This window comes from Bubalus bubalis, chromosome 2 (assembly GCF_019923935.1).
Source record: "Bubalus bubalis isolate 160015118507 breed Murrah chromosome 2, NDDB_SH_1, whole genome shotgun sequence".
NCBI lineage: Eukaryota > Metazoa > Chordata > Mammalia > Artiodactyla > Bovidae > Bubalus > Bubalus bubalis.
The window spans coordinates 143,343,227-143,368,683 of record NC_059158.1 but is presented as its reverse complement, the minus strand read 5'-3'; the positions used below and the strand labels follow the sequence as shown (position 1 = coordinate 143,368,683).

Sequence of the window (25,457 nt, the reverse complement as noted above, 5' to 3'; positions counted from 1 at the left end):
TAGTAGAGAAATCTCGGTAGACTGAGAGTTTTGATTGGAAGTATGCTTAGAAATTAAACCCGGAAAGACTTTAGCAAGTTAAAGCTGAAGGCCGAGGAAATATAATAGGTCATTGCCTGGAGTCGGGACGGTTTAATGCAAAGAAGATAGCCTGAGGGCAGTGTGGTTAAAAAAGACTACAATTCCCAGTGGCTACATTACCTGAGGAGCGCTGCTTTCTGGGAGTTGTAGTATCTAGGAGCTGTGTTTGGATTATCGCGACTAAGGATAGCCTGCTAACATTTCAAACGGAGAGAAGTCGGTTTGAAACGGGCCTCTTTCTTATCTCCATAATCGATCGCAAGCTTAAATATATATATTTTTAAAAATACAAAAAAAAATTGAAGAGACGCGACGCCTTTAAAACTATGCCTCACTAATCGACGATTCCTACTCTAGGAATAGGTAGTTGATGTTTATGGGCTGGATCTTGAGAAAGGGCAGCCTCGTGGTCCCTTTGGGCTGAGGCCCGGGGAAAGAAAGCGGAAGCCCTGGGATCGACTGCATCTTTTCTCTGACACGTGCAGCCTCATTTTGAGATCCTTGTTTTTGTAGTCCTGAAAGACCAGAGTGCCGATTGTCTGTTACTCATACGTTTCTCTAGGTACGCCATGGCTCAGCTCCAGACACGCTTCTTCACTGACAACAAGAAGTAAGTGAGCGTACTCCCTTTCTCGCCCTTCCTCACTCCCTCCCCTCCCCCGCCCCGGGCCCCGGGAATTTGTTTTTAGGACCTCTTCCATGTGACCTTGTGCATCCCTGGTTGTCTTTGCCGTCAATTTACCTGTTCCCTTTTTGACTGGATTCGTCGCTTCAGCGCGTTTTCTGCGGTGCCTTGCGAGGACTTCTAAAGAATCACCCATCGTTTCTGCCTAGCTTCTCAGGCTGTACATAATTTGAATTGTAAGGGTAGAGAGACCTGAGGGTTTCAGGTTTGCTTCCTGATTTAAGTGCATTATGCAACTGAGCAGTGAACAACGGACCAAATCGTTCGAGTCTGACGGCTAGTGGTGTTGTCTGAAAACATGAACTTCATTTTCTTAAGTAGATGATAGATGATGTTTTTCCAAACCAGGCTAGAAGGTGGAGCTCCCAATAGGGAGTTGGTAGAACTGATTTTTGCTTAAAGTGTAAAGTCAATTCAGTTATAATTTTGGGTATTTATATACATATACCTACACATATACGTATACATGTTATATATGTGTGTGTATACATATATACACACCCGTATGTGTATACGTATATGTATATGAACATTTTACCAATTTTACAAATGGTCCCCAGATACATAGCAATCGTTTGAAACCTAATTATATTCTGCTTTGTGGCATATATTACAGTATTACTTTTTCTTTTTGTTTGCCTAGTCTCTTCAGCTATATTTTAAGTCTCCTGATGGTAGAGACTGCAGTTATGCTAATTGGATTGATTGAGTCAACAAATGTTTGTCTAGTTTTTCTGGTACTGATGATAAATAATAAATATAAGCTGTATTAACAAGTTAATGTCAGCTAAAAACAAAAAAACTCCCACATCAATTAAGATTACATTTTTTATTCTTTGTTTTTAGTTTTATGAATTGACCTGGTAAATCATACTTACACTTCTTGTACTGTTGCATACAGCATATATGAATTGTATATGAGTATATATACTGAGTCTAAATAGTTCTAAAGGAAAATGGTGATGCAATACCATGACTGCTGTATTTTTTCTAATTAAAAGGTTTATGGAGATTATTGTTGATTCACACAAAATTTTAAGAAATACTAGAGCAACTGCAACTCATTTAAATGGCTGTGATAAATGGATAAATGCCAAATGTGTGTATATGTGTTTGTTTATATATTTAGATTTTCCCAAAAGTTAACAAAATCTAGAAATTAAACTTCTTTCTTCTCCCTTTTATATAGTATGTTCTGATCAGTAAAATGAAGAGGGAAAGTAGATTTATTCATGTATATGCATATAATTTGCCATGAAGTGATAGGACCGGATGCCATGCTCTTAGTTTTCTAAGATTTGCCATCACTTCATGGCAAATAGAAGGGGAAACAGTGGAAACAATGGCAGACTTTATTTTTGGGGGCTCCAAAATCACTGCAGATGGTGACTGCAGCCATGAAATTAAAAGACACTTACTCCTTGGAAGAAAAGTTATGACCAACCTAGACAGCATATTAAAAAGCAGAGACATTACTTTGCCAACAAATGTCCGTCTAGTCAAGCCTCTGGTTTTTCTATATGGTAGTCATGTATGGATGTGAGAGTTGGACTATAAAGAAAGCTGAGCACCGAAGAATTGATGCTTTTGAACTGTGGCGTTGGAGAAGACTCTTGAGAGTCCCTTGGACTGCAAGGAGATCCAACCAGTCCATCCTAAAGGAAATCAGTCCTGAATATTCATTGGAAGGACTGATGCTGAAGCTGAAACTCCAGTCGTTTGGAGTTTGAAGACTCGGATGCTGGGAAAGATTGAAGGCAGGAGAAGGGGACGACAGAGGATGAGATGGTTGGATGACATCATCGACGGGATGGACATGAGTTTGAGTAAACTCCCAGAATTAGTGATCGACAGGGAGGCCTGGTGTGCTGCAGTCCATGGGGTCACAAAGAGTCGGACACGACTCAGCGACCGAACTGAACTGAACTGATGCATATAATTTACATATGCATGTATGTTCATATATAAGTATGTGAATTATGCTTCTCTTCCCCCACCACCCCTATCTTACTGACCAAAGCAGTAACCAAAACTTTCAATTTCTAGGTTTTGTTACCTTTTGGAGAACCTAAATAAGTCCTTACTTTTTTTGACATGATGAGCCTTGTAAGTTCTACCTAAACCTCTTTTACATTCTGCACAAATAAAACCGTAATTCAGACGTTATGGAGACTTTTTTGGTTTTGGATTTTGTAACAACTATTAAGATGTAATTCACGTATAGTAGATGTCACACCTTTGAAGTGTTCAGTTCACTAAGTATTTTTGTAGAATTGTGCAACCATCACCACAGAAAATTTTAGAACATTTTTCATGACTCTTTTGCTGTTACCCTTTCCCCCCACCCTTCCAAAATTTTCCAAATACCACCAGCCCAGGGCAGTCGCTTATTCAGTTTTTGTCTCTAACATTTCCTATAAATGGAATGATATAACATGTCCTTTGTCACTGGCTTCTTTCACTTAGTGTGGTGTTTTTTGAGGCTTGTCCAAGTTGTGCTTCATTCCTTTTTACTGCTGAATAATACTCCATTGTGTGGGTATACCACATTTTGTTTTCATTGTTCAGTTGATGGACTTCTAGTTTGTTTCCACCTTTGGGGCTATTAAGAATAGAGGTAATGTGAACCATTTGTGCACAAGTTTTTGTGTGAACATATGTGTTTATTTCTCTTGGGTATGTACTTAGGAATGGAGTTGCTGAGTCAAGTGATAATCCATGTTTAACTTTTTGAGGAATTGCCAGATTTTTCCAAAGCAATTGTACCATTTTACATTCCTGCCAGCAATGAATAAGTGTTTCTCCATTTACTCACCAACACTTAAAATCTGTCTTTCTTATTGTAAACGTCCTGATGGGTATGAAGCGATAACTCCTTGTGGTTTGATTTGCATTTCCTTGATGACTGACAGTGCTCAACAACTTTTCATGTGCCTGTTGGTCATTTGTATGTCTTCTCTGGAGAAATACCTATTTTGATCCTTTGCCCATTTTAAAAATAGGGTTGTCTTTATTGTTGAGTTATAAATGTTCTTTATATGTTCCAGATGCATGTTCCTTGTCAGATATGTGATTTGCAAGAATTTTCTCCCATTCTCTCTTACAAGAGTTTCTGGTCTGCCTCCTGTTGTGGGTGCCTCTAGTCACTGCAATGCTGCCCAAGAGAGATCTAACTAAACAAAATTTTGATGATGTTATTTGATTTAGACAGTGGTTCCTCATTGCCTAAGGAAAGAAGTCAAAAGTACTGCACACAGCATCCAAGCCACTCCATGCACATCTCTTTAGCCTTATCCTTGGTCACTGTCTAGAGTAAAATAACACTTTGGAATAGGTTGGTTGGGCAGTTTAATAACTTAGCTTTTTTATTTGTGTATGCTGCTTTTTTGCACCCCTTCTTTCTGTCTTCCCCCATGTCACCCAGGGAAAACTCGCTTTTCTATGTGTAGTGTAAGAGTGTTTTTTTTTTATATACATCGTTTCAGAGTCTGCTCTCTCATCCTCCTTTTCTCTGGTTGAAATACCCTACTGCTTCCTTGTTCTCTCATTTTATGTATTACTTATGACATTGTTCTTACACAGTTTCCTTGTATTTGTTTACCAGACATAAACCCTTTTCAAGTACAGAGACCACAGGTTAATTCATTTTTTGCTAACCCCAAGTAGCAAAATATCTGGCATGTATTAGATACCCAGTAAATGTTTGTTGAATGAATAAATGCACATTTGTTAAAATATTTGTAGACTTGATTTGATGTATCATTTCCTTTTTGTAGATATGCAGTAGATGATGTTCCCTTCTCCATACCTGCAGCCTCTGAAATTGCTGACCTTAGTAACATCATCAATAAATTGCTGGAGGCCAAAAATGGTAGGTATATACCATGAAAAGTTAGGAGAGGACAAAATAACTAACTAAAGTACATCACATTGTTATTTATAGCCCTTTGGGGGCATTATTCTATAATACTGCATGCATTTTATAATGGTAAAATTTATAAATTATAACATATAATTTCCCTCCTACATGATAACTTTGAAAAATGCTTTGAAATAAGTTTTTAGGGAAAAAATTTAGTTTAATCTGCTTTTAAGGCAATATGGAGAGAAGATGGTTGAGATTTAGGAATAAAGATTTTTAGGGTAAAAGTTCTTGATACAGAATATTGGTATAGCATTTCCTATCGTTTTCATCATGGATATAATATAGAGATTCTGATGCATAGTTAGTTTTCTACATTTCAAAGATGTCATATATCCTACTTGCTGAAAAACTCTTTCGAACTAGAATAAGAATTATTTTCTTGCGATAGAGACTTTGCAATACTAGTACATCATTGTTTGTTGTTACCCAAGTAAAAGTTGGACACAACTGAGCACGCAAGCAAATATTTGTATAGTTTTCTAAATTGTAGATGAACATTCATTTATCTTTTTATATAAATCGAATAACTGAGTCATTGCTCTTGAGTTGAAGATGCAAATGATTCAGATTTTTTTTAAAAAACTTTATTTTGTAGTGGGGTGTAGCCAGTTAACAATGTTGTGATAGTTTTAGGGGAACCACGAAGAGACTCAGCTGCACATATACATGTATCCATTCTCCCACAAACTCCCCTCCCATCCAGACTGCCAGGTAACACTGAGCAGAGTTCCATGTGCTGTACAGTATTTCCTTGTTGGTTATCCATTTTAAACATAGCAGTATGTATATGTCCATCCCAAAGTCCCTAACTATCCCTTCCTGCCAGTAAGCATTAAGTTCGTTCTCTTAATTCTGTGATGCAGATTTTTAAAAAGTAACAAGACAGAGACACAGGGAATTCTTTAAAAAAGAGTATAGCTAATAAATCAAATAAAATGAAGAATTTTTAGCATTTCGTAACTCCAAATGAAGTGATGGATTTAAGAATTGATCATCAGTAGCGACTAAAGCCATTTATTAGGTAAAAGGCTAACAAAGAACATTGTGATGGATGGGAACAGACTGACATACTCTGAACTCAGAGATAATTTAATATCGTAAAAAGAGTCACAGTGAGGTAGCGTGCTTCATGCGTGTGTGCAAAGACGCTTCAGTCGTGTCTGACTCTTTGTGACCCTATGGACTTAGACTGCCAGACTCCTTTGTCCATGGGATTCTCCAGACAAGAATACTGGAGTGGGTTGCCATGCCCTTCTCCAAGGGATCTTCCCAACCCTGGCATCAAACCCATGTCTCTTAGGTCTCCTATGTTGGCAGGCAGGTTCTTTACTACTTGCACGACCTGGGAAGCCCCCGGCTGCTTCCTAATGTGATACAATAGGAAACAATACTGTGTGTAAATATTTTGCCAAAAGTAAACCCAAAGTCTAATCAGGCATTTAGGTCTGCCTAATGTACAGGTTGTATGTAGGTGGTAGAGGAACATATTAAGGGATACCGTGGAGATATAAACAACCAAAGCCAGAATGTGAGTATTAGACCCAATTTCTTCAGTAAATAAAAGGCAAAGGAAAAGAAGGATGGAGAACTGTTAAAGATATTAATCAGATATAATGTGAAGACTTTGGATGCCAATTCTAAAAAAACTCACTGTAAAAAGACACTTACAAAACAAGGAAATGCGAACATTGTCAGGCTTTTTATGATATTAGAGAAATAATTTAAAATTTTTAACACTTGTGACTTTTTAAAAATCTTTGTATTTTAGAGATATATACTGAAGCATTTACAGATGAAATTATATCATTTCTGAGTTTTGGTTTTAAATAAACCAGTAGGAAGAGGAGGGGGAGGAGTATAGGTGATTGTCCATGAGTTGGCAAAAGATGCAAAAGAGGATTCATTATGTTATTTCTACTTTTGGTATTATGGGATTTTTCATAGAATACAAAGTTTTTCTTTACTCAAAATGGTTATACTATCCACAGTAAAAATATTAATACCAACAAAGTATTTCTGTTCTTTAAAATCACATAATATACTGGAATACGTGGTCCTGTTGTGCCATGGGGACAGTCTAGGGAAACTTGAAGGCCACACTGGGATAATAGGTACCTCTTTGTTTTGGGGTCTCTCATTTATGTCTGCCAATACCACTTCAGGTCCTAATACTGATACTTTTATTATGTATTTTCTGTAGAGTTCCACAAACATGTGGAGTTTGATTTCCTCATCAAGGGCCAGTTTCTACGAATGCCCTTGTTCAAACACATGGAACTGGAAAACATCTCATCAGTAAGTTCGAATGTTTACCTGCTCTATTTTACTGAAGGTATTACCAGATAATGTAGGAAAACTCCATTTAGAATCAACCTGAATCTACAGCAACCAAGAGCCTTTTGATTATTTTTTCCTAAAAATTTGAACCTTGGTTTCTGTATGTTCAATTTTTAAATCCCCTCTTTTCTTCTAAGAGAAGAAAATTATTCAAAGAATGCAGATAAATGAATATGGAAAGATAACTTCATGTTTGTGAAGTTATTAAGAAACATATCGAGCAAATATGTTTACTACTAGTAAAGGTGTATAAAACGATTGTATATATATATAAGCTTGTGGGTGGGGTTTATGTGGTTTTTAGTGATTGCTCTCTTCCTCTAATTGTCAAACTTACCTTATTATTGCTTTTATAATTTAAAATATAATTTATAATTGCTTTTATAATTAAGGGGGCAATTTTTGAAACTGTAGTAACATATACATAAAATTTCTCTTTTAACCATTTTTAAGTGTACAATTAAGTACATTCCCAGTGCTATGCAACCATCACCATTGTCCATTCCTAGAATTTTTTCATCATCTTAAAGAGAAGTTCTGTATCCATTAAATTGTATGTTTTTATGATTTTATAGTTTCTTATATTCTTTTTTTCCACTTTAAACATAAGTTTCCAAGATCATTAATATTTCTTAATATTACTGTTAGCATACTGTTAGGTCAAATAAAGTTTTTCACTTTCTATATGGCTCCAAAATTTTTTGATTTTGAAGAGGAATTATATGAAGGAGATAAACTGGGGCTCTTTTATTTTCATAATGTACTGTTTAAAAACTGCACCACCTGATGGATTTCTGCTTTTTCTCTGTGACTAGGAAGAAGTTGTAGAACTAGAGTACGTGGAGAAGTACACTGCCCCTCAGCCAGAACAGTGCATGTTCCATGACGACTGGATCAGTGCGATCGAAGGGACAGAGGAATGGTATTGCCAGATGAATGTTCTTGTTTTAAATGTAATATGTGAATATTTTTCTCTAATTGCCTGTTCTTTGTGAAAGTAATTTACATATATATATATATGCACACACACAAACACATATATATCTTGTAACCATGCCAAAGACCTTTAAATTTAGTATAGTCAAGAAGAAACATACCTATTAATAGGTTTTCTTTTCTGTCTCAAGATGTCATAGTGACATTTATCTTCCAAATAGGTTGTTTCTCTTAGGGCATTTATTTGATTATGTTGCTTTTAAGACTAAGGATATAACTTGTTTCATAGAAGGGAAAAAAACCTTTTCTAGCCACAGATCTCCTAACCTACTACCCTGAAGATGCAGGTCATGCTATTTTAGGGCTGAAAAGAGTAGATTGGAATCAGAAGGTGTGAATGGTTTAGAGCAAAACCCTACTGGCCTTAATTGTAGAAAAACACATCAAGAATGGATCGTAGTAGGAGTCTGCATTCAATGAATGTCTCCCCAGAGTTATTACATAGTTACGTTTTTATTGATTTTACTTTTTAAATGGTTCTACTGGTTTTCTATTTAATGGTTTTCACTGGTTAAACACAAAGGACTATTAGGCTTTTCAAACAATTTGCTTAGCTTCCCTGGGAGTGGTAGTATTTAACAACAATAGTAAAAATGATATTTACGGCTTGTCGATTATATTTTTATTTTTAGGAGGTGAGGAAAAGCCAAATGTAACATCTTCTGATTTATTCTAGTGTGTTTTGAAGTCTTAATCTTTAAATTAAAGGTTAGAAAATATAATCTTCAAGGTTTACTTTATCATTGCTCTAGAAATAAAATTGATTTCAGGGTTTGAAAAAGGTGCTTTTTGTATTTCATAGGACTTTTTTTTTTTCTCTTCATAGGATCTTGACTGGTTCTTATGATAAGACTTCTCGGATCTGGTCCTTGGAAGGGAAATCAATAATGACAATTGTGGGACACACAGATGTTGTAAAAGATGTGGCCTGGGTGAAAAAAGGTTAGGACTCTTTGCCTAAACTGAGAGGAATCCTAGATAGGGATTGGAAACAAGATTGGGACAAGATAGGAAATGTCTCATGCCTTAGTTATTATGGGGACTTTAAAATACCCAGTGTTGAAGAAAAGACATATTTTTTAAAAATCTATGAATCAGTAGAAGTGAATCCCAAAATTATGTCTTCTAATATACATTTTCAAGTTAATAGTGTGTTAAATGCGCATCTTTTTTATAGTTGTTTTTTTTTTTTGCCTGCACCACATGGCATGCAGGATCTTAGTTCCCTGACCAGGGATCAAACCTGCACCCCCTGCAGTGGAACTGCAGGGTTTTAACACATTGGACCAGCAAGGAAGTCCCTATAGTAGAGTCTTCCCCTTTTACCATAAGCTAGCTTTTTTTCAAAGGTGGCTACATGAGGTCTTTTGCCTTTTTAACATCTTTCTCAACAACCACAAAAAGTTTATTTCTTTAGTTTCAGAACACTGTAAAATTTTTGTACTAATTTGTTTCTTGTGTTCTCCTTTCTTAAGACAATTTGTCTTGCCTGCTACTGAGTGCCTCTATGGATCAGACTGTTCTCTTGTGGGAGTGGAATGTAGAAAGGAACAAGGTGAAAGCTCTGCACTGCTGCAGGGGCCATGCTGGCAGTGTGGACTCCATCGCTGTGGACAGCACAGGAGCCAAAGTAAGTAGTTATGGTGTTAGTAGTACTGTGTGCAGTTAGAATTTGAGATTCTTGTGCGAGTAAGTTCTTTTCTACATAAAGTCACTGTGATTGGCCTACTTTTATAACAGCTGAAGAATATGATTTCAAACCAGAAATAAATACTCATATAATAAGACATATCAAGAGTCATTCCCTCACTCTAGGTATCTTTGGTTTGGAATTTTACATAAACTGCAGAAATTTTAAGAACTCAGGTAAACAAGTAATTTCTTTGTGTAACCGTCTTAAATCACAGTGTTTGCCGTTTTCAGTCCTTCAACTACTCATAGTGCTGTCATCAGATGAAAATGTCTAGCGGATCACCTAAGACTTGGCATACGCTAAAGTTGGTGTTAATCGAGGTTGTTTTACAATTATTGCCAATCTACTCTGTATCATGACAGAATGGTTAAAGTTAAAACAAACCATGAGGGCAACACAGCTTTTACTTAAGACGGGTTATAAACTCTTCATCTGGAAATTCTCCAGACCACAATTAAGTATTCTAGATTTAAGACTGTTTCTTCAATAGTTCTTTGCCAGTTAGCATAATAGAGGACATTTCGGCATTCAAAGATTGATGTGTATTCATTCTGAGCCATTATGAAGGTTTACATGTTGTTGAGTCAAACTTTAAGTGAATTAACTGTTCCCTGTCTCTTGGCTATAAGAGACAGAAACTCATCCTGAAATTTTTTAGCTTAAAAGATCCAAGGAAGGAGTGATGAATCACATCATGAGCAGGGCGATGATCGTTTTCAAACCAGGGGAGTAGAAGCTTGCATATGGCATACCTCCTCCTTCTCTTGTCTCCCCATATTGACTTCATTTTCTCAACTCAAACTGGTTTCCCTACATGGCAATAAAACCTAGCCTTCAGTATTCCCAAGTTTTACACCCTGTACTGTCTGTCTCTGGGAAACAAATAACTTCAACTCTCTAGAACACAAGTTTTCCCCAAAAAGGCTCTGAAGGAGGAAAGACTTATTAGCACAGCGTCAGTCAGTTGCCCACCCTGATGTAAGCAACCGTGACCAGGGTACAGGCCCCGTAAGAATGGTAGTTCTTTAAACTGCCATGAGATTGAGGATACAACTTCCCAGAGACTAGGAAGACAAGCAGAAAGATGATGCCATAGTAGGAAGGATTTCATGGCAAAGTAAATGTTTCAAATTAAATAGCAGGGGGGAAAAAAAGGCAAATAATAAGATGGATTATATTTCATCCTGTTTTTCCCTTCATATGTATATATTTTTTTAGTTTTGCAGTGGCTCCTGGGATAAGATGCTAAAGATATGGTCTACAGGTAAATGAAATATTTCTTCTACTTTCACTTATTAGTGGCTTTTTAAAAATTGTCATGTAAAAAAAGACTTTTTTAGCCCATAATTTGCCATAAAAAATGGACCACGGCTTTTGGGTCACAAAGTACTATATGCATGCTAAGTCACTTCAGTCGTGTCCGACTCTGCACTCCATGGACTGTAGCCCGCCAGAATCCAAATGGGATTTTCCAGGCAAGAATACTGGAGTGGGTTGTCATGCCCTCCTGCAGGGTATCTTCCTGACTCAAGGATCAAACCCAGGTCTCTTACATCTCCTGCATTGGCAGGTGGGTTCTTTACCACTATTGCCACCTGGAAAGCCCAAAACAAAGTACTATAGTAGAGAGAAAAATTAGTAATTTCTGTCTTTCTGCCCCACCACTCCCTTATTTATTGGGCAGTGTCACTGAATCCCTGCAAGTATCAGGAACACATCTGGTGCAGTGGGACTTAACTGCCTTAGTTCTCAGAGTCCCCTTATTAAAAAACCTGGAAATAACTAACCTTCTGAGTCATATTGATACTTTAGTATTAGAGAAATTTCTTAGTTAAGGTGGCTTAGTTTAAATAATTTTTTTAATACAATTTTACTGAACTTTCTTACTTTGAAAAAATAGATTAGAAGGAACAATTAGAGGAGAAAGGGGGACTCATAGAGGAAGGTTCTTTGATAATAGTAAGAAGACACTTCTAGAAGAAAAGAAGGGGAAAACCCAAGTATGTTTTAAAGAATAATAGTACAGAACTATTTATTGCACAGGTTAACAGAATACCCCTGCTAACTTTTGAGGAAATTGCTCTATTACTACTGTACAATTTCCCTCATAGCTCAGTTGGTAAAGAATCTTCCTGCAATGAAGGAAACCCAGGTTCAATTCCTGGGTCAGGAAGATTCCCTGGAGAAGGAAATGGCAACCCACTCTAGTATCCTTGCCCGGAGAGTCCCATGGACAGAGGAGCCTGGCGGGCTGCAGTCCATGGTGTTGCAAGAGTCAGACACGACTTGGAGACTAAAGTGCCATCACCACCCTAAATTCAGTTCACAAAGTAGAGGCAGGGAGTGGAAGATAATCAAGAAAAGCCTAAACAGTTTTAAATAAGTATGTGTAAGATGGCAGGAAATATAAAGCATTTTAGTTTTTTTTTTCCCCCCAAAATTCATTAAAACAAGCAGTTTTGAGGTAGAACGTTTATGGAGGAGTTTTTCCTCTTGTGAAATACTTTTTGATAGTGCTAGGTAGATGACATATATGTGAATACTTGTTACCCTTAAGATGCTTATAGTCATTCTGGGGAAAGCACATGACATTTATAAACAGTTACAAAACATTAAACTCTATGGTTTGTTTATCTGGGTTTGCTACCTAGCCAAATGGTGGATAACAAAGTTTTTTGTTTTTTGTTTTTAAAAAAACTATCTATGAAACACTTTAAATTTATTGATAGAAAAGTGAAATAGGTCTTCCCAGGTGGCTCAGTGGTAAAGAATCCGCCTGCCAGTGCAGGAGATACATGGGTTCGATCCCTGATCTGGGAAGATTCCACATGCTGCAGAGCAACTAAGCCCATGCATCACACTATTGAGCCTGTGTTCTGGAGCCCCCAGGAGCTGCAGCTCATGAAGCCCGCACACCCTAGAGCCAGCGCACTGCAACCAAAGAGTAGCCTCTGCTTGCTGCAACTAGAGAAAAGCCCATGCAGCAATGAAGACCCAAGCATAGCCAAAAATAAATAAATAAAATTAATTTTTTTTAATGCAGTAAAAATAAAAGTGAAACAGTCAAGAAAAATAAAGATGGCTGGAATGTATGTCTTTTTAACGTGTTTATTTACCATATCATTCCCTTTATAATATAAATACACTTTTTGTCAAAACTCTCCTACAACTAAAGTGGTAAGCAACTTTTCATAGATCTGGTAAACTGATGAAGGTCCATAATGATAATCTTTATAAGATACCAAACTGGTTAGATTTTAGGATTTTAATGTACTTTATTTTTTGCTTTCTCCTTTTGGAAGATTGGTAACCCATGTATTTTTTTAGATAGGATTTTCCATTAACCAAAATAAAAAAAAATATTCATTCCTAACCAGTTGAGATAACATGAAGTATATGCCCAGAAATATAACAATCCTTTGATATTGTTTGTAATTAATATTTACTTTAAATTTTAAACTTATCATATCTACTTATCTATGATATAGTTCCTACAGATGAAGAAGATGAAATGGAGGAATCCACAAATCGACCAAGAAAGAAACAGAAAACAGAGCAGTTGGGACTAACACGGGTAAGTATTTGTGAGAACTGATGGTACTTTACTGTATTTAGTTTCCTTTTGTCTTGGTACTTCAACCATAATTAGACTTTCTTTCGGTAGATTACTAAATTTTTATTATGAAACTGCTGCATTTTGAGTCACTGAATATAATGGCATTAAGCTAGGCTTTTTATACTGTTCATGGGGTTCTCACGGCAAGTATACAGGAGTGGTTTGCCATTCCCTCTTTCAGTGGATCACATTTTGTCACAACTCTCCAGTATGACCTATCTGTCTTGGGTGGCCCTGCACGGCATGCCTCATCGCTTTATTCAGGGGATCAGATCTCATAAACAGAGTGCCTGAAGAACTGTGGACAGAAGTTCGCAATATTGTACAGAAGGCAGCAAACAAAACCATCCCAAAGAAAAATGTAAGAAGGCAAAGTGGTTGTGTATAACAGAGGAAAGAAGAGAAGCAAAAAATCAAGGGAGAAAGGGAAAGTTACACCCAACTAAATGCAGAGTTCCAGAGAACAGCAGAGGCAAGAAGACCTTTTTCAATGAACAATGCAAAGAAATAGAAGAAAACAACAGAAGGGGAACAATTAGAGATACCTTCAAAAAAAAAAGAGATACCTTCAAGAAAACTGGAAATATCAAAGTAACATTTCATCCAAAGATGGGCATGGTAAAGACCTAACAGAAGCATAAGGGATCAAGAAGAGATGACAAGAACACACAGAAGAACTGTACAAAAAAGATCTTAATAACCCTGATAACCACGATGGTGTGGTCACTCACCTAGAGCCAGATACTCTAGAGTGTGAAGTCAAGTGGGCCTTAGGAAGCACTACTGCCAATAAAGCTAGTGCAAGTGATGGAATTCCAGCAGAGCTATTTAAAATCCTAAAAGATGATGCTATAAAAGTGCTGCACTCAGTATGTCAGGAAATTTGGAAAACCCAGCAATGGCCACAGGACTGGAATAGGTCAATCCTCATCCCAATTCCCAAGAAAGGCAATACTAAAGAATGTTCAAACTATTGTAAAATTGCACTCATCTCCCATGCTACTAGTAAGATTATACTCAAAATCCTTCAAGCTAGGCTTCAGCAGTATGTGAACGGAGAGCTTCCAGATGTTCAAGCTGGGTTTAGAAAAGGCAGAGGAACCTCAGAGATCAAATTGCCAATTGATCCAGATCATTTGCTGGATCATTGAGAAAGCAAGGGAATTCCAGAAAAATATCTACCTCTGTTTCATAGACTACACTAAAGCCTCTGACTGTGGATCACAATAAACTGTGGAAAATTCTTAAAGAGATGGGAACAGACCATCTTAACCTGTCTCCTGAGAAACCTGTATGTGGGTCAAGAAGTAACAGATTCTTGTATGGAACAAATGACTGGTTCAGGATTGAGAAAGGAGTACAACAAAACTGTTTATTGTTACCCTGTTTATTTAACTTACATGCAGAGCACATTGTGCAAAATGCCGGGCTGGATGAGTTATAAGCTGGAATCAAGATTGCTGGGAGAAATATCAACAACCTCAGATATGCGGATGATACCACTCTAATGGCAGAAAGCAAAGAGGAACTAAAGAGCCTCGTGATGAGGGTGAAGGAAGAGACTAAAAAAGCCAGCTTAAAACTCAGTATTAAAAAACTGAGATCATGGCATCCAGTCCCATCAGTTCATGGCAAACAGAAGGGGAAAATGTGGAAGCAGTGACAGATTTCCTCTTCTTGAGCTCTAAAATCACTACAGATGGTGCCTGTAGCCATGAAATTAGAAGATGGTTGCTTCTTGGCAGGAAAGCTATGACAAACGTAGACAGTGTGTTAAAAAGCAAAGATATCACTTTGCCGATAAGGGTCTGTATAAGGCTATGGTCTTTCCAGTAGTCATATACTAACATGAGAGCTGAACCATTAGGAAGGTTGAAGAATTGATGCTTTCGAACTGTAGTGCTGGAGAAGACTCTTGAGAGTCCTGTGGACAGCAAGGAGATCAAACCAATCAATCTTAAATCAACCCTGAATACTCATTGGAAGGACTGGTGCTGAAGCCGAATTTCCAATACTTTGGCCACCTGATGCGAACAGCCAACTCATTGGAAAAAACCCTGATGCTAGGAAAGATTGAAGGCAGAAGGAGAAGATGGCAACAGAGAATGAGATAGCTGGATGGCATTACTGATTCAATGGACATGAACTTGGGCAAGCTCCAGGAGATGGTGAGGGACAGGGAGACCTGCTGTGCTGTAGTCCATGGGGTGTAAAGAGTTGGACACGACTTGGCAACTAAACAACAACAAAAAGCTAGGCTTACAGATTGGTAGGTTATTTAGCTATTTTATTTGATCTCATGGTGAATTTTAAAGTAAGATCTTTTAATTGTTAGAGCTTGCACAAAGTTAAGTATCTCATTACCTAACTGTTTAATGATAATGTTTCACAGACATAAAAAACAAAATTATGGTTACCAAAAGGGAAAAGGTGGTGGCTGGGGGGACACGTTAGGAGTTTAGGATGAGCCGATACCAACTACTATATATAACAACAAGGTCTTAACTGTATAGGACAGGAAACTATATTCAATATCCTGTAATAAACTATAATGGAAAAGAATCTGAAAAAGAATGTAACTGAATCACTTTGTTATATACCAGGAACTAACAAACATTGTAAATCAACTGTACTTCAATTTAAAAAGTAGTAATAATATTAATGTTTCATACATCTAAGATGTAATTCTAGTACATCTCCTAAATCACTAGAAATCAAGAGTTCTGAAGTTTTTATTCTATCATTTCACTAGTATAGCCAATTAAATTACACTCAGAAAGTTCATTCATATTTGCTCTATTCCTTTAGAAGGATATTTATTATGATCTGACCTGAATTAATATACTTAATGAGAGGAACAATACTGAGTCAGATGTAGGAAATCATATTTTTTTCTTTCATTATCTCACAGCTTTAATTGATATGCAGTGAATTAGGTACACATTTGCACCTTAATTCTTATAGTCACCAATAAAAAGATAGCTTATAAAGCTGTTGAAAATGAGAAATAAAGTATGATCACAAATGATTCATCAAACTCACGTAAACTGCAATAAATAGTAGCACTTACTATTTTCAATTGGAAGTAGTGATTTACAATTTATACATTTAAACACAGACTGCTGAATTGCAAGTGGAATGATTCGCAACTCAGCTTCCTTATCATTTTTCTCATAGGACAAATTAAAACTATAAATGCCTTATCAATTGGATAATGTGCCAGTGGCAATTTATTGATGCATATACCTAATCAACCTTTAAAGAATATGTTTTGAGTAGAAAAACACTTCTTGAATTATCAAAATTCTTTACTCATAAGGTAGCTTTTTAAAAATCTTTATATTAATTAAAAGTTGGCATACATATAGTGAAGTATGCAACTCAATGAATTTTTAGTTGTGTATACGCAAGTAATCACTATCCAAAGCAAAACATCAAGAATTACCAACACCTCCTAGAAGACTCTCTCTAGGCTCCCTTGAAATCAGTAGCCTCCTGAAAGTGATCATTCTTCTGACTTACATCACTTAGAGTTTTATACTGGGAGAAGGCAATGGCATCCCACTCCAGTACTCTTGCCTGGAAAATCCCATGGATGGAGGAGCCTGGTGGGCTGCAGTCCATGGGGTCACTAAGAGTTGGACACAACTGAGCGACTTCACTTTCACTTTTCACTTTCATGCCCTGGAGAAGGAAATGGCAACCCACTCCGTGTTTTTGCCTGGAGAATCCGAGGGATGGGGGAGCCTGGTGGGCTGCCATTTATGGGGTCGCACAGAGTCGGACACAACTGAAGTGACTTAGCAGTAGCAGTTTTATACTTCATGTATACGGGCATACCTCATTTTTATTGCACTTTGCAGATAAGATAATATGTTTTTTATAAATTGAAGCTTTGTGGCAATTATGTATCAAGCAGGTTTGTTGGTATATTTCCAACAACATTCATTCACTTCGTGTCTGTGTCACACTTTGATATCAATAAATCTCACAATATTGCCAGAGCCAGCCAGCACAGTCGATCAGGTCCCGAGAATGTGCACATAGCAGCTGAGAAAGAATACTACAGCAAAGATGGGGTCAAGAGGATCAGACACGTCTCCACAAAGGGAAGCGGTCTGACCACGACTTTATTCAGCATCTTATATTTATACAGGAGAGCGTGAGAAAGACAAGACAGTTAACATTCTTCTTGGCTGACCTATACATCTTACTAAAAGTCACAAAAAATCTTGAGAGCATGGGAATGGCACCCTGTTATTATTTCTTACACCAGATAACATTTCCTTGTGCGTGAAAAGTTTGTCCAGAACTCCAGGTGTCTGCAGTTAATAGTTGCCTCATCTCTGGGGTAGCGGGACAGAGAGCTGTGTTTGCAAGCAAACCCTCAAGGACTGAGGCAGCTCCCAGGGCTGTGTCCTTTAGATAAAGGACCCCGTTCTCACAGGCAGCTCCCCACACAATATCTCAGGCATTTTTTAAAAAATTAATGTATTCATTTTTTGGCTGCACCAAACAGCATGTGAGACCCTAGTTCCATGACCAGGGATCCAATCTGCAACCCCTGCATTGGAAGCGCAGCATCTTAACCACTGGTTGTTCAGTCGCTCAGTCATGCCTGACTCTTTGTGACCTCATGGACTGCAGCATGCCAGGCTTTCCTGTCCTACACTGTCCTTAACCACTGGACCACATGAGAAATCCTCAGACTTTTAAATTATTATTATTATTGTGATCTGTGAGCTTTATTATAGAATTTTATTTATTTATTTATGGTTACCCTGGGTCTCTGTTGCTGATCAGGCTTTCTCTAGTTGCGACGAGCAGAGGGCTACTCTTCATTGTGTCTGCAGGGTCTTTTCTTGTTGTGGAGCACAGGCTGTAGGTGAACAGGCTTCAGTAGTTGCAGCACGCAGGCTCAGTAGTTGTGGCGCACCGGCTTAGCTGCTCTGCAGCATGTGGAATCTTCCCGGACTAGGGATCAAACCCATGTCTCCTGCATCGGCAGGCAAATTGTTATGCACTGCATCACCAGGGAAGTCCTGATCAGTGGTCTTTGATGTTACCATTGTAATGGCTTTGGGCTGCCATGAACCATGCCTCTGTAAGACAGTGAACTTAATCAGTAAATGTGTAAGTCCTGACTGCTCCACCGACAAGCCGCTGCCCCATTTCTGTCTCCCTCCTTGGGCCTCCCTATTCCTGAGATTCAACAATATTGAAATCAGGCCAGTTAAAAACCCCACAGTGGACTCTAGGTGTTGAAGGGAAAGGCAGTGTCTCATGTCTCACATTTTAAATCAAAAGCTGGAAATGATTAAGCTTAGTGAAGAAGGCATGTCAAAAGCTAAGACAGACCAAAAAGCTAGGACTCTTGTAACAGTTAGCCAAATTGTGAATGCAGAGAAAAAGTAGAAGAGCTATTTGAAGTGAAAATCAGAAATAATAGGAAAAGTTGGGTTATGAAGACTAAAATAAGACAAATTTCAAAAATAGTTATCTTCTCTCTAGATTTCTTTCTAGTATTTGACTTCTTTTAACATGAATAACACTCTCAATCAGTTCATTTAATGGTCATTTGTTTCATATTAATACATTAACATACGATAAGGTTTTTTCCACATTTTCTCTCAAAATGGCTTTTCTTCAGTATTATTCTACTAAATAGTAGAATAATAATAATAGACCTGGGCTCAGTCCCTGGGTTGGGAAGATCCCATGGAGAAGGGAAAGGCTACCTACTCCAGTATTCTGGCCTGGAGAATTCCATGGACTGTTATAGGCCACGGGGTTGCAGAGTTGGACACAACTGAGTCACTTTCATTTTCATTCTACTAAAGTTTGTTTGCAGTTAACAGTGCCAAAGTTGACTTTTCTACCTTTTTTTTTTCTACCTCTTTTTAAAAAAATTTACATCCTTGGTGGCTCAGCGGTGAAGAATCTGCCTGCCAATGCAGGAGACACAAGTTCAGTCCCTGGGTCAGGAAGATCCCCTGGTGAAGAAAATGGCAATCCATTTCAGTATTCTTGCCTGAGAAATCCCAGAGATGGAGGAGCCTGGCGGGCTATAATCCATGAGTTCGCAGAGTCAGATACAACTTAGCAACTAAACAACAAAAACAAGAAAAGTCACTCTTTTTGGTGTATAGCTTTTGAGTTTTGGTAAATACATATAATATGTAACTAATACATATTCAAAATATGGAACAGTTTGCCATCCCCTAAAACTCATGTTGCCCATTTTTAGTCAACCTTTTCTCTCTATTTATATACTCTTAACAACTACTATCTAATCTTCATTCCTAGAATTTTTCTAGAATACCATATAAGTAGGATCACACAGTAAGTAGCCTTTGGCATCAAGGTTTTTTTTTTCTCACATAATATATTTAAGGGAAAAAACAAAGATTCATCCAAGTTATTGGGTATATCATGGTTTGTGCTGTGCCTCGTCGCTCAGTAGTGTCCAACTCTTTGCAACCCCATGGACTGTAGCCCGCCAGGCTAGGGATTCTCTAGGCAAGAATACTGGAGCAGGTTGCCATGCCCTCCTCCAGGAGATCTTCCCAGCCGAGGGATCAAACCCAAGTCTCCCACATTGCAGGCAGATTCTTTACCATCTGAGCCACCGGGGAAGCCCCCATATCATGGTTTATTCCTTTCAAATTCTGAGTAGCATTCTATTGTATGGATATATTGTACAACAGTTGGTTTAATCATTCACCAGTTGAAGGATATTTGGGTTGTTTCTGGTTTGACAGTTACAAATAAAACTGCTAGAAACACTTGTGGGCAGTTTTTTGTATGAACCTAAGTTTTCATTTTTCTTGAAAAGTCTTCATTTTTCAATTCCAATTCCATACCTAGGAATGTAATTGCTTATTCGTTTAAGTCTACCCATCATTTTACATGTCATTTCCTATCCTGGAACCTCTGATTATCTCTGTTACCTTTTGTTTTGGATCACAACAGAGGCTGCTCTGTTCCTCACTTCTCTATCAGGTTCCTTTACTACTTCCAGGAAAATTTTAGAGCTGGAAAAGAGATTTTAGGGATCATTTGGAACAGGAGGTGGCAAATAACAGCCCAACAGGAGCTCTCACTCTGGCCTATTTTTGTGCTATAAAGAGCTGAGGGATTTTTACATTTTTAATAGGCTTTAAAAACAAAGAGGAATATGCAAAAGAGACTGTATGTGGCCTGGAAAGGCTAAGAAATTTTTCTTTCTGGACCTTTATCAAAAAACTTTGCTGATGTCTAATCTGGTGTAATTCCTTTAACATGTAAGGAAGTGAAATGTAACAAGAGTTAAAAAAGTAGATAGACTATCCCTCATTTCAGAGCTCTTTCCCTCTTTCTTTTACATTTTCCTGGTGTTTAATACAGATACCTTACTAGTTTGAGGATTTTAATTTGAGAGGGATGTTAGAGATTTTGGAGTTTTAATAAATGAACCAGGGACATAATTTAAAGATTGGATGCTGAAGAAATGAGGTGGTGAGAATAACTTATTGAAATTAATTAACCTGGAAGAGTCATATAGAAAATGGCAGCACGTTAACTCAAACCTACATCTTTCTGCTCCCAGGGCTTTTTCTCCTAGCTTCTACATGTGACATGTTTGTCAACTGAGAAAATTTAGTGTCAATATTCCTGAAAATGAAAAGTAGAGCAGATGGGGTAGCAACAGAATCTTGTGGAAAGACTACAAATTTTGGAGTAATATTTGGGTTCAAACTCAAATCTGCCATCTTTAAGCAGCATGACCTTGGGCAAGTTATCTTTCTCAACTCAAGTGTCTCTTAGAGGGTCGCTGTAAAGATGAAATAGAGCAGGACAGGAGGGCTAAAGCACCTGACAGAATATTTGCCATATGGGTTTCAGAAGTAATAACTACTATGATTGTTCTGATTACCCTGAACTGAAAATGCTTTCCCTTTTGTGTGCCTTTTCATTTCTAGACTCCCATTGTGACCCTCTCTGGCCACAAGGAAGCAATTTCCTCAGTTCTATGGTCAGATGCTGAAGAAATCTGCAGTGCGTCTTGGGACCACACAATTAAAGTATGGGATGTTGAGTCTGGCAGTCTAAAGTCAACTTTGGTAAGACTTACAAATTCAGTGCTTCTCTGATAGAGCTTTTTAAAAAAAAAATTACTTATTTTAACTTTGAGCTTTTAAGTGGTAAACTTCTCAGAGATGATCACTTTTAGCCTACTCTGGTTACATGGTCTTTCCTTTTTTTTTTTCCCTTCCCAGACAGGAAATAAAGTGTTTAATTGTATCTCCTATTCTCCACTTTGTAAACGTTTAGCATCTGGAAGTACAGATAGGCATATCAGACTGTGGGATCCCCGAACTAAAGGTGAGTTATATAAATCTCCAGAGGAAAACATGGGTGAATAACATCAATTTCTCTTCTCTCTAGAGCTGTGTATGAAAGATAATTTTCTACAAATTTGATGTGGGGGGCGGGGGAGGTGTTCTGCCTACTACTCTTTTCTAAAATTTAATAATCATTATCTGTTTTGTTCAGATGGTTCTTTGGTGTCGCTGTCCCTAACCTCACATACAGGTTGGGTAACATCAGTAAAGTGGTCTCCTACCCATGAACAGCAGCTCATTTCTGGTTCTTTAGATAACATGGTTAAGCTGTGGGATACCAGAAGGTAATTCCTGTTTATGATTAATAAAAGATGTATATCAATTGCCTGTTGAATACAAAGAAAATGAACACTGAAATGACTATCCAAAAGCAGAATGGTGAAAAAAATGTTCTTGGTCATATGCCCTGAAATGATACATAATTGGTATCAAAAAGGAAGGCCAGGATCAAAAGAATTTTCTCAATATGTTACCTTTTGCATTCTGGATGAATTTGTGATAGTTTATCTTTTGCCAAAAAAAAACATACACAAGTTTATGAAATCCATCTTTCTCACCTCGTTACATAAAATAGCAAAAAAGAATCCTGAGCCTTAATATAAATATGACACAGAATTGGAAGGCAAGTGGCCTAAATGAATGAAACTGATCAAATTAGAAATTATGTTAATAGGAAATTAAATAAAAATATATACTTTTTAAAGATAAAAATTTAAAAATTCCTTTCTTTAGTTAGGGCTATAATAATAATATATGCAAAGGGCCTCCAAGAGAATGTATATATAATTTATTTACATATTTCTACAAGTAGAATGGAGAGGCAGTAACCAAACCCATAATCTGTTAATGATACAGGAGGAGATAGTCAAGAAAATACTCAGAATTTTAAGATTAAGTGGTTATTGGGACAAGGATGGCAAACTGAAATTTTCAGAAGAGTATAAGTGATTATGCACATATATTTGTTTAATACTATGAAATGCATATAACACGTTAATATTTTCATCTTTAGTTGTAAGGCTCCTCTCTATGATCTGGCTGCTCATGAAGACAAAGTTCTGAGTGTAGACTGGACAGACTCAGGGGTAAGAATTTATCAGTTATTTGATAGAGAGGAAACTACATTATTAGCATAAATTTGTTGTGTTCACATAGTTATTAGTTTCAATGTATCTGATATTTATAATTCTGTATTCTAAGTTAATACTCATAAAACCTCATCATTTAAAGAAGAAAAAGTATCCTTTACTATTAGGAGTAGAAGAATTTGAATATTTTGAAGCAGTTTTTTTTCTCAAGAGTATTTTTAATAAAATTAAGTCCATAAACTTGCTGCTTCAGACTAATTGTGTCAAAGTATTTCCTACTTAGAAAAATATTACATAATATGGCTATATTATAAAATGTACTTAAAGAATTATAATTTAGTTATTTTACTGCCTAAGAACTCTTTCTAAATACAGGTCCTAGGGCTATTTGAAAAATCTGTAATACCCACTTATCTATATACAATTAATTTGCTGTTCTTTACAAACTTGATTTTCTTAAATAGGTAAAACTATATTACCCTTCAAACTTTATTACATTCCTTAGCAAATGCTTCATAGAAAGTATGATAGCATATTATGCCTCAGCCAAATTAAAATCATCGCTTTTAAAGTTTTAATATACTGTGTATATATGTGTGGGGGGTGTGTGTGCGCTTTAGTAGTGAAATTTGATGCAATTGGCCCATCTGAGTATTAACTGTCAATGCAAATTAATTGCTCATCTGTAATTCTTTCTGTAATCAGAATATCTACTGATAGTTTAATTAGGTTTAGCTATCATATGAAATAATTGTATTTACTTATGTGTTTGTTTTTTCCCCTCTCGCTTTATGCAGTTACTTCTGAGTGGAGGAGCAGACAATAAATTGTATTCCTACAGATATTCACCTACGACTTCCCATGTGGGGGCATGAAAGTGAAAGATAAATTTGCCTACAGAGATTCCTTCTATAAATAAAATCAATAGAGAATACTCAGCTAACACCAATACAGATACAGGAAGCAGTGTTTTAGATTAAAGTTAATATACTGTTTCACCCTTGATGATAGTGTTATCACTGTCTTTTTATTTTGTATTTATTATACAACAGTTGTGTTTATTAAATATAAAACATGGCCTGCATTCTCTACCTTATGAAAACCTTTGAAATTAAACTGAGTTTTTAATTTCTCTTCTAAAGGTATTGGTTTGAATTACGATTTGCTTTTGAAGTCCTATAAAAGTATGTATTAAAAGTTCAGTAATTGTTCAGATTTTTATTTCTGAGGGAGAAACTTCACTTTTTAAAGTTAGCATTTAAAAAAAGCACCTAAAAAGTAATCAATTTTAACAGAAAAAATCAGAAATACAATCTGTGTTTGGTAAAAATGTGATTCTGTAACTGTAATAATGTTCTTTGTAAGTATTCAGAAAATTAAAACATGTAGATGTTGCCAGTTATTAAGAACTTGTTGAAATATTTTAAGTGAAGTACTTTGTTTTAAAGATAAGTCAGGGCAGTTCCCTAGCGATCCAGTGGTTAGGACATCATGCTTGCAATGCTGGGGGCCAGGGCTCTGTCCCTGATTAGAGAACTAAGATCCCACAAGTTGCATAACGTGGCCAAAAATATAATAAATAAAAGATTTTAAAAATACATAAAGACAAGTCAGAATCCTTTAGAAATAGCATACAGATTCCATGGTAACCAGGAATCTCTCTCCCATACTTATATTTGTGTATAGATAAGAATTCTTCAGACAAAACCTTTCAGTAAGTTTTAGGTTAAAAACATTCTAAAATTTTTGTATCATTAGCACTTATCTAAATCCATTTATTATATGCCAGATATTTAAATGTCTTAAAATGTGACTTTAATGGATTGGTATTTCTCAAGCAGAGCACCTCTGCCTCTAATAAACAGGAAATCAGTTTGGTCTCATCATTAGACTCTAATGCTATGTATCTCATATGAGGTTTCCTATTACAGAGGTCTAGGAAACAACCAGAGTAACCTGGCTGCAACTGAGAGCCAGACTGACAGTGGATTAAACCATGTGAATGATTAGTCCTCTACAAGTTCAGAGGCAGTCCAGTACTGTTAAAGTGGTTTTGTTCCACACTCCTTAGGGACCTGCACTCCCTCTTGACCCTGTGTTTCAAAGGACAAAGATGAATTTATATTCCTGTTCTGGATGGTTCTGAATGAACCTTAAGAACAGAGTTACAGAAAATATTTTTCTTAATTCACCCAATCTGTTCTGCTCACACGTAGTATGCATAACCTAGTTGGTTAAAGTAAAGGTAAAGGGCTTCCCTGGTGGCTCAGACAGTAAAGAATCTATCTGCAATGCAGGAAGCCTGGCTTCGATGCCTGGGTTGGGAAGATCCCCTGGAGGAGGGAATGGCAACCCACTCCAGTATGTTTGCCTGGAGAATCCCATGGACAGTTAAACCTGATGGACTCCATGGGGTCACCAAGAGTGGGACACTGACTGAGTGACTAACACAGACACAAAGAGGCCTTATTTACTAGATGAAGGACAAAAAAGGAAGTGGCAACAAGTCCTGTTTCCAAGCCTATTCTTAATGATGGTGCCAATGCAGGATACATTCATGGTTTAGGTATTCTCCTTTGCGGTGGATGTAGTATCAGTGGCCAAGTCTCTTAGAGAAAGACCGATTGATCTTTACCAAACCTCTTATGTAAC

At 37.0% G+C, this 25,457-nt stretch overlaps 1 protein-coding gene across 1 annotated transcript; it reads left to right on the top strand.

The window, feature by feature from the left end:
- Positions 1-2: 2 nt before the first annotated feature.
- WDR12 (WD repeat domain 12) lies at positions 3-24,007 on the top strand. Its single transcript, XM_006055012.3, has 13 exons — positions 3-691; positions 4,543-4,637; positions 6,892-6,986; positions 7,844-7,950; positions 8,851-8,966; positions 9,500-9,654; positions 10,936-10,981; positions 13,206-13,291; positions 21,295-21,435; positions 21,592-21,697; positions 21,869-22,001; positions 22,730-22,802; positions 23,603-24,007. The coding sequence occupies exons 1-13, from the start codon at positions 651-653 to the stop codon at positions 23,678-23,680; spliced, it is 1,272 nt and encodes a 423-aa protein (XP_006055074.1). The 5' UTR covers positions 3-650; the 3' UTR covers positions 23,681-24,007.
- The last annotated feature ends 1,450 nt before the right edge of the window (positions 24,008-25,457 follow it).

Bases quoted from the DNA above. Each gene is read 5' to 3' on its own strand.
- WDR12 (XM_006055012.3), top strand. From the start codon at position 651: ATGGCTCAGCTCCAGACACGCTTCTTCACTGACAACAAGAA. The intron at 7,951-8,850 runs GTATTGCCAGAT...TTCTCTTCATAG, and splicing joins ATCGAAGGGACAGAGGAATG to GATCTTGACTGGTTCTTATG. The intron at 9,655-10,935 runs GTAAGTAGTTAT...ATATTTTTTTAG, and splicing joins TGGACAGCACAGGAGCCAAA to TTTTGCAGTGGCTCCTGGGA.